General features: G+C 40.7%; 1 protein-coding gene across 1 annotated transcript; it reads left to right on the top strand.

Annotated features, from left to right (window-relative positions):
* The first annotated feature begins 7,360 nt into the window (after positions 1-7,360).
* Positions 7,361-7,981, top strand: LOC311091361 (ribonuclease inhibitor-like). Its single transcript, XM_084127286.1, has 2 exons — positions 7,361-7,530; positions 7,767-7,981. The coding sequence occupies exons 1-2, from the start codon at positions 7,373-7,375 to the stop codon at positions 7,930-7,932; spliced, it is 324 nt and encodes a 107-aa protein (XP_083983412.1). The 5' UTR covers positions 7,361-7,372; the 3' UTR covers positions 7,933-7,981.
* The last annotated feature ends 1,692 nt before the right edge of the window (positions 7,982-9,673 follow it).

The raw sequence follows: 9,673 nt of genomic DNA, 5'->3' as shown, positions 1-9,673 counted from the left end.
TCTAACAATTTTCCCAATTGTCACTTTTGAAATGATTTGTTTGTCTTTTTCCTTTCTGGCATTACGATGTTTGCTGTGTGCGATAAGAGCTTCATCACGAAGGTCTTCCTAATTCTGGCGTTTACAGGGCGATTCAATAATGCTGTTCTCACTCTTGCCCGAGGAGATTCTGAGGACTTCTTCTGACTCTCTTTCTCTGCCTCTCTGGTGACCGCTTCTGCCTGTCCAGGGCTTTCTGGAGCTGTTTCATTATGCAGATTCTTTCTTTGTGTTCGTGATCGTCTTTTGCCTTCCTCCCTTTGCCTATAAAACAAGTAATCAGACATATTAGTCAGTCCAACACTGCAGGGAAATGCTGAGTATGTTGCATTAAACCAGGGATTCACACACTCTTTGTTAGCCGAAGCCCCTTGACCTCAGTTATTGATATGAAGAACCCCCGATTCTCTGATGTTGGTTAATAGTCACATGGCATACAGATAAACAAATAAAATATCTAAATACTTTTAGCAAGTGATTTATTGTAATTTTACGGTTTTATAAATGATTATCTATTCATGAACTCGAACCCCCTGCAGTTCCTTCACAGACCCCTTGGGTTTAAAGGGATATACTCCACTTTAAAATCATCATACACTCTCCCTCATGTTGTTTCAGTCCTGTATGAGTTTCTGTCTTCTGCTGAACAGAGAGGAAGATATTTAGAAGAATGTCAGTAACCAGTGTCTGGTCTCATTCACTTCTATAGTATATATTTGTCCTGCTATGGAAGTCACTGGGACCAGACACTGCCTGTGAGGCGAGTGTGAGTGTGTGCTGGTGTGTTGCAGTGCCGCCACTGGCCACTAGATGATGATTAGGGCTGGGCACCGAACATCGATACTTTTATGGTATAGAACGAAAAACTCCGATACTATGAGTATCAAAAAATGATTTATCTTTCGGTGCCAAATTTCGGTTCCAAAAGCCAAGCGGCTGTGTCTGTGTGAGCCTGTAGCATACTTGCATGTAAGGACCTAAAGCGCCGGCGATTGGCTGTCCACCACCACGTGACGGGGAGGATTTCTGACACACGTGTAGTTGTTTTTTCTCATGTGTTCTACCGCGTCGTTTTACAATGCCAAAGAGGTCTAAAGTGTGGCTACACTTTATAAAAGTGGATGCCGAGTCAGCAAAGTGCAACATATGCGATAAGAGTATTGCAACCAAAGGTGGCAATACCACCAATTTAATGAAGCACTTGACCATGCACGGGATCAATATTAAGGCAGAAAGTTGCACGGTATTCGACTGTAAAAAGATGGAACCAGAGGAGCCTGTCACCTCATCGCAGTCAAACCCGCCCCCGTCAACATCATCTGGCATTTCTGGGATTGTAGCAGGTAAGAAAGATAACCGTTTTTAGCGAGCAGAAGTTAAAATAATTGTTTATGCTAACGCGAGTGGTTTGAATGTGTGGATGCAACTCTGCGTTGCGTTTACTTAGCTATAACGTTATTCTTTGACCAGGCAACATCTTTGTTTTTCCAACGTAACGTTAAGGTTACACATTTTAGAAATACTTGACAGATAAGTGTAATTTCACTACTTAAACCGAATGCCTCCCCATAACGTTGACTACCACTTTATGTATGTTAGCTTGTGCTGCTAGTCGGTTGCTGTAGCGTTAGCGCTGTCTATTTCCCCCTTCACATTAGCCTCTGCATCGGTCCACCCTGATGTTAGGAATAGGAAGACAATACCAGAAAGTGTCAATCCCTTCACACTGACAGCCGCAGCAAGAGGGAAAATGTCCGAGCAAAGACGAGATCAGTGCCACAGAGCAGTCACAGGGTTTATTGTTGAAGGTTTGCTACCTTTTTCGACAGTGGAGGCCCCATGGTGGAGGTGAGCAAGCTATCGATATAAAGGGAGTTTTTTTAAAGGTAGTTTGCCAATATAGCCTCTTTTAGCCTGGATGACATATTTACTGTTATTGTCAGTAAAAAAATGAAACCATTATATTGTTAATGTTTTGTGCTCTAATGTCAATTATAGGGAGATGATAAGCACCTTAAACCCCCAGTATCAGCCCCCAGCAGAGACATGCTGTCAAATACACTTATTCCTGCATGGTATGCAGTAGAAATAGGAAATCTGAAGAGAAAGTTGCAAGTTGTGGCTGATGTGGCGGTGACTGCTGATGGGTGGACCAGTGTGGCTCAAGACCACTATTTGACCATTACAGTCCACTATGTGAAAGAAGGTTCCATGAAGGAGAACGTACTCCATACAAGGGCAGTCTACACGTCCCAGACAGGGGAAGTCATAGCAGAGGAAATAGGAGATGAAATGAATTTGAAATAAAGCACAAAGTTGTAGCCATCACTGTAGACAATGCAGCAAACATGGATGTGGCAGTGAAAAAGATGAGCATAATAAAGATTGCCTGCTTTGCTCACACACTAAACATTGCTGCTCAAAAACTGTACAATGTGCCCTCCGTTTCAAGGTGGGGAGGAAGGATCCGTGGAATTGTTGGCTTGTTTGATGAGGTCTAGCCTGGCTAAACCTGTCTTAAAGGAAAAGCAGAAACTTCTCGGTAAGTAGAAATCAAAATACACTAAACTTAACTTGTCTTGATTAAATTGTTTATTAAACTGTTTCCCCAAATGGATAACCAGTTTGACCCATCTGTCTCTCTCTGTAGGCCTTCCAGAACATGCAGTCATCTTGGATGTTAAGAACAGGTGGAATAGCCTCTTTCTAATGGTGGAGAGGTTCCTCGAGCAGTTCCCTGCCATCCAGGCAGCTGCCATGGACGCTCGGTTAAAGAGGACAATGGAGAGGGTATTTGAATTGGCTTGTTCTAGTATCAGTGCTAAATATCTTTTGTTAAGAAGTTTAATCTTGTTAATAAAACTATGTGGACATTTTTCAGACTGGAGCGAGTTACTGATGATGACTTCAGAAAAGCAGAGGAGTTTGTTAAAGTCATGAAGCTACTGTATACTTCAACACTTTGCATGTCCGCTGAAAGGATTCCAACATTGGGTCAGATTCTGCCCATCTTGGGGAAACGTGAGCACCACTTCACCATAAGTGCAGAGGACTCCACATTTACTAAGTGCATCAAAGAAAAAATCTGGGGTCATCTTTCAAAAAGATACCAAGTGAGTATCATAATCCTATTGATTTGTCAATTGTTTTCATAAGGTATACTCAGAAACCTAACTTCTATACTATGGTCTTGCAGGAGGAGTGCATTCAGCAGTTTTTGGAGGTAAGCACGGCCTTAGACCCAAGATTTAAGTCAAGAGTGGCAGCCGCAGATGCAGTGTGGGACAGAGTAGAGAAGGAGCTGATTAGTAGGGCCACCATACATCAGGTGTGTTTAATATTCTTATTACTGGTAATCTTTCTCCTCTTCCATTGTAAATCAAATCAATGTACATGATACCTGTGTTTCCAGCCCGAAGAAGACAATGAAGAGGCAGTAAGTGATGATGACTTATCTGATGAAGCTTGTGCAACACAGGTAAATATATACGGACATCCTGTTTCTTCCTGCTTCATTTTCAGAAGAAAATTAATATGTGTGTTTGAGTCCGGCTACCCAGTAATGTTGCCTTATTTTGTTTTTATCTTTTCTGTTTGTAGAAGCGGGCAAAGCTTTCTGCCCTTGAGGAAGACATGGCGATAGAAGTAAGAGCCAAGAGCATGACCAGCAGCACCTCAGAGAAGATTCAGGAGGAGATACAGCTCTATTTTTATGTGAGTAAAAGGCTTAATAGATAGTTGTGCAAACTAGGGATGGGACGATTACCGGTTTCACTATAAACCACGATAAAATGTACTGACGGTTAGTATTATCGTTCAAATTTTAATTATCATTAAAACCGTGTTTGATTATCGCGATTTTAATAACTCACTGTAAATCCTGTCCATCCAGCAACAGTCTGGCGCAGGCGCAGCGCGCAATGTTGTTGTTTTTTACTCGAGAAGGAATAGCGGAAGGCAGTGACTGTGCTCGGGAGATTTTTCAGCCTTTTAAGAGGACCAAATCTGAGGTGTGGTCATATTTTGGCTTTTACAAAAGTCCTGAGTGAAACTTAATCGAGAATGGTCACTACAATAGGGGGGAAAAACACTTCAAATCTGCCGAGTCGTCTTGTGTGACCATCACCTGGGAAAATAATTGGGCACAAAATGTTGTTGAGTTGAAATATTTTATCTCACTCACTTGAAATAAACGTGAAGCTTCCTTGAAGAAAAGTTTGCAGCAAGTGGCTTTGAGCCAAAGACGAACGATCAAGTTCAAACAAGACTATCATTGTAGGCTACACTTATTACACCGATTACGGGGACATATTGAAATGAGATCAATGTTTTAAATCTTACCTGTTTATAAATCCATTTTGTACAGTGTACAAAACAATCGTCCAAAAACGGAGACGCAAGACGGCAATTGTATTTGAATGAAACGAGAGAGCGCGATGCATGTGCGCCGTTATAATGCGTTGCTATTGACGACCATCATTATAAGGAAGGAAATGGCACAGAATATAATCTTGCTTAAAAAAAGTGCATAGAGCTGCTGTTTTATTTGTTGTTTGTTGATTTTCAAATATTAAACTGTTTTTAGTGTGAGCATCAGTTCTTTTTGAACACTTTAATCTCGTTTGAACAAAACCGTGATAATATTGATAATCACGATAATTTTGGTCACTATAATCGTGATATGAAATTTTAATACCGTCCCATCCCTAGTGCAAACCAGCACATCAGCCTCAACACATGTATAGTCAGTTAAACATGCATCAGACACAAGCGTTTGCTGCTTTAGAAGTGCTTCATGGAGTTAGACCGCGCCAGCGCCCACACACACCCACGCCGGTAGACGGCACACTAAGATGATGCTCACCAACTCGGCTTGCGTGTAGATCTTCTTACTAAAAGATAAAGTAAAAGTGTAATCTGTCCCTTTCTTCCGGCAGAGAAATGTACATTGCCCAGCTGTATTTGTGCAGATATAGCGTATCTTCAGCATCTAAATGAGTGAAATGAGGCACTGCTCTATTGCATGATGGGTAAGGTGCAGATTTACATATAAACTCTGCTTTTGCAGCTTTGTGGATTGAACTGCTTCCGTAACTTATATTGTCGTATATGTGCACGGACATGATGTTTGCGGACTCTTTTCACAGGGAAGGTCAATGTTAGACTCATAGTGTTTTGAACCTGTTTTAGGCAGTAATGCATCTGTGCCCATTGCTCTCTCTCAGCTTCCCAGTCCAGCCCAGTCCTGTCTGCCTCTGGTGCTGCGCTGCCTTACCCCAGTGGAGATGTGGACGCCTGATCGCTCCAGTCCCCCATGACGGAGACCCAGTGCGTGTGTGCGCGCATCTCAAAGAGGAGGAGAAGAACACTAATAATGGTAGCGTAATTGTACAGTATTTGTGTGTGTCATGGTTGTGTCTCTACAGGGGAAGGAAAGATGACTCTCAGTCTGTCCTCTGCAGCGGCTGATTGAGGACGTTACTTCAGTAATCTGCTCTGCAATTAGCAAAAGGGAAAGTTACACATGGGTAATACAGGCTTAGATGTATTGTGCTGATAAGAATGTGTTGGTTTTGACAAGTAATGCATGTTGTTATTTAATCGTTTTCACTGTATGATTGAACTCGTCTAATGAATGGATTTTGTTATAACTGTGCTAAATCTACATTGTGGTCATTTTAACTCTTTGACACCCCTCCAAACAAATGCTGGGAATTACGTGAACTCACTCTCTGAGCCGAGGCTGGTGTGGATTATAGGCAACCCATCTTCCTCAGTGCTGTGCGCATAGTAGATCCTCAGATACTCCAACTTGGCTTTCTTTCTTAGTTTAGACACTGATTCTCTGAGCTTAAAGGATAAAAGGTCCATGTGGAGAACACAGTGAAGGAGCAGAGCCACAGATGCTAGTGCAAGTAGGTGTGCGATATCACGATTTCTGGTCCTGGATGATTAACATGTCTCCACGATCTGCTTTTGAAGGAATATCGCAGTATCGTGCGCTCTATCAGTCAGAGTTCTGCCGTCTCTGTCCCAACATGCTGAACAACGCCACGTATATTCACATCAGATGCTAGCGCAGCGGAGCCGGACACTGCAGTTCACTAACGTTCATTATTTGCACGTGATTTAGTGCAGCTTATTTAGTGTAGCTTCTTCATGGCCTCTCAGACAGAATGTGAAAACTCTATATTAAACACGTTTATCTCTTATTTATCCACCTGTGTATCTAGCCATCTATTAGCATGTTTTGGATGTCTGTGTGTGTGTGTGTGTGTGTGTGTGTGTCAGCTCTATATGTGTTGTAATGAAGATAGAAGGCAGATGATGGACTGTGGTGCAGAAACAGTGGCAGTGTTTCACACTATTGGCTCACATTTCCCATGTTGTCTTTCAGTGGCCAAGTCACAATAACATGTGGTTTTACTAAATAATTAAGTAAATATCATTTCTTAATAAATATACCTAAAGAAACCTCATTTCTTGACTGGCCACTCTCTGCCGTCTCCGTTTGTGCTGTGTCAGCCACCGTAGCTGTCCTACGCTGTCTGAAAGGTAGGGGGCAGTGGAGGACTGGACAGATGATTGCAATTCACTAACCTCACCACTAGATGCCACCAAATCTTACACACTGAACCTTCAAGAGAACAATGTGGGCTTTAAACACTTCATCTCCTGCATTCTGGGGGATTTTTCTGCACCAATTCATTGAGGAAAATGTCTTTATTTATATAAAAGGAAACACAATATTCAGGTGACAATTCAAAAAATATAACTATAGTGTAATATAGTGCTGTAAGGCTCTCAGGCATTCTGTATTGCTGTCAAATATGTTTCTCCTGTTTTTTACAAAACTAGATTAATGTAACAATTTAAATAATTTACAGTTGTTTTAATTTGTTTTACTTGCATGCCAACAAGTATTCTTCAAACAAACGTACTCTCCTTTTTCACAGTTCTTCACCCCCTCCACTAAAGTCATAGCCGTCACCGCTGTGAGATCATGTGTCTGTGCGTTTGCCGACACCTCAGGGCCACACAGTGAAGCTTTCCCACATTCCCCATCAGATGAGCCTGTAGTAATGCCAGCTCAGAGATAATGCAGTGCTGTGCAGACTGAGGCCCGTCCTCGCCAGTGTTCAGCGCTGGGGCCGAGAGCAGACAACGGAGGATAAACTCCCTACACTGATTATATCAGGCTTTACACATCTCCAGAGCTAGCACATCAGCTAACAGCACAGCTATTATCCCTGTACACACACATCCCGGTGTTTCCCCCATTATGTCTTATTTTCTTCTCTCTCTCTGCTAATGTAGTTTAAGAGGCTGTGATATGACAGATGAAGGTTGTTCTGATGTGACTTCAGCTCTGAAATCAAACCCGTCACACCTGAGAGAGCTGGACCTGAGCGGGAATAAACTAGGAGACTCTGGAGTGAAAAACCTCAGTGATCTACTGATGAACCCACAACTCAAGCTGGAGAAACTACAGTTAGTATCATTATACTGTACAGCAATTACAGTGTGACTGAAGTTTATTTATTTGAAGACAGCAGGGCTTATGTGTCATTGTTTATAGCAGTGCACTTTCTGGGTTTTTTAAACTAAAACACTTTATTCTCAATATCTCACAGTGAGTCTGAGTTCACATTATATTTGTGTAAAATTCTTCACATTCATGATTTGTTTGTAAGATAATCTCTCTTCCTCTGTTTGTGTCTTTCTAGTCTATATCGCTGTGGCATTACAGATGTTTCTTCTCTAACTCAGTCTTTGACTAACTCAAAAGCTCTGCAGTTTCTAAAAGAGCTTGATCTGAGACTTAATAATATAGGAGACTCACAGCAGCGGCTCAGAGACGAGCTACGAGACTCAAACTGTGTCCTGAGGTGAGGAAACATCACTGAGATATTAAAGAGATCTTCATTTACCTCTGATATATGAACAAACCTTTCAAACATTCGTGAAAGGAAATTATCATTAAGCTTTATTGCAATGCAGGGTTCCCACGGGTCCTTGAAATCCTTGAAAGTTTGTGAATCTGAAAAAATGTTTTCAAGGCCCTGGAAAGTTTTTGAAAATAAACATACATAGAGACAGGTGCTTGAAAGTGCTTGAATTTATTTTGTGCAAGAAGTTTTCTGGAAATAATTCCATATTCACTCCAGTCCCCTAATGTGTTATTTCGCCAACACTTCATGGCCTTTGCATACTAGCTTGCTTGATTTACACTAGTTAAGCGCATTTACGCGTTACGTTACCAGGGTTTTTCCTGCATAGAGAATTATGAGGCGGCCGCCTCCGTCTCTTGACAATAAAAAATAACTAGGGAATCACCGAAAACGTGAGGATGATTCTGTTTTATTTCATTTAAAGTAAGTGGTGATTGATAGCCTATGGTTGATAATAATATAGTCCTACCTAATGCACTGACGGTAACAATGTAGCACTGTTGAGGCTCGCGCAGTTATTTATAACATATTATAGTTAAGAAACAATATATAGCCTAGGCTACACGCGACCAGAGAGCTGTTTGAAACCGAGACTGATTTCATAATGATTCAGCGTTTTGAACGAATCGGTTGAGTTAAAGATTCAATTACCCATTCATAAACTGCCTCATTCTGAATAAATCAGCCGTTTGAACGAATCGTTTGAATGAATGACTCGATGACTCGCTCATTAAGACGGTCGCCTGCCGCCTCCTACTGGCGGTTTAGTTTCATAAAGTATCATTCTTTTCAACATTCCTTATTTTTATATTCAAAAATATTTAAAGGAATCTAATTTAATACAGTTATTATTTTTCAATGTAAATTATTTAATTGAATTGGTAACAGCCTAGTGTCTTATTATTTTAATTTAATATATTGATCAAATTTAAGAATTTGAAATGAAAGATGGAGCATACATTTAATAAAATTAGGGGGAAAATGCCCTTTATAAAAGGTACAAAAAAGTAGTGTATTCAAACAGTGATGTAATGAAAGATTGAAACAACAATGAAATTAAACAATTTAAGTTTGAAGGGAGTAAAGCCTCTGTTTAGGCTATTAAGGAATTATGTAATTTTGCCAAAAGAAGAACTTTTATTTTAAATAAATGTTCATTTTAAATCAGCCTACTTCAGTGTGATATGTTGCCATATTATCATGCTTAACACTGAGAATCTGAATAATTGTAATGTGATGATCAGATGCAGATATCTAAATCAAAGAATATAGGCGGTTTGCGGGTGGATTATCTATTTTTAACAGTGGATTTGGGTGACTCAAAGTGCACCAGATTAATGAATTTATCTCTAAAATGTACAAAATTTTCTTTCGGGGGGCATGCCCCCGTACCCCTCTAGAGGTACCAAGCTCTACCCACAAAAACAATGTGGGAAACACAATAGGCTATATGATGATCTACAAAAAATACCATTTTTATTATCTTATTATTAAAATACATTAATAGGATTTGACCACCTCCGCCTCATTTTGAGCCAGGAAAAACCCTGAGTTATGTTAAGTGTTTCCCGCATGAGGTACTTGCCATGAAGTTCACGTGCGCATGAAACTACGATGGTACCTCATCGTTTGTTGTTGGACACAACAAATGTGTCCCCGCATTAAGTCCTTGAATTTGAGGG

The sequence above is a fragment of the Abramis brama genome (genome assembly GCF_963993115.1).
Source record: "Abramis brama genome assembly, chromosome: 1".
In the NCBI taxonomy this organism is placed as follows: domain Eukaryota; kingdom Metazoa; phylum Chordata; class Actinopteri; order Cypriniformes; family Leuciscidae; genus Abramis; species Abramis brama.
This window is presented reverse-complemented; position numbering and strand designations above follow the sequence as displayed.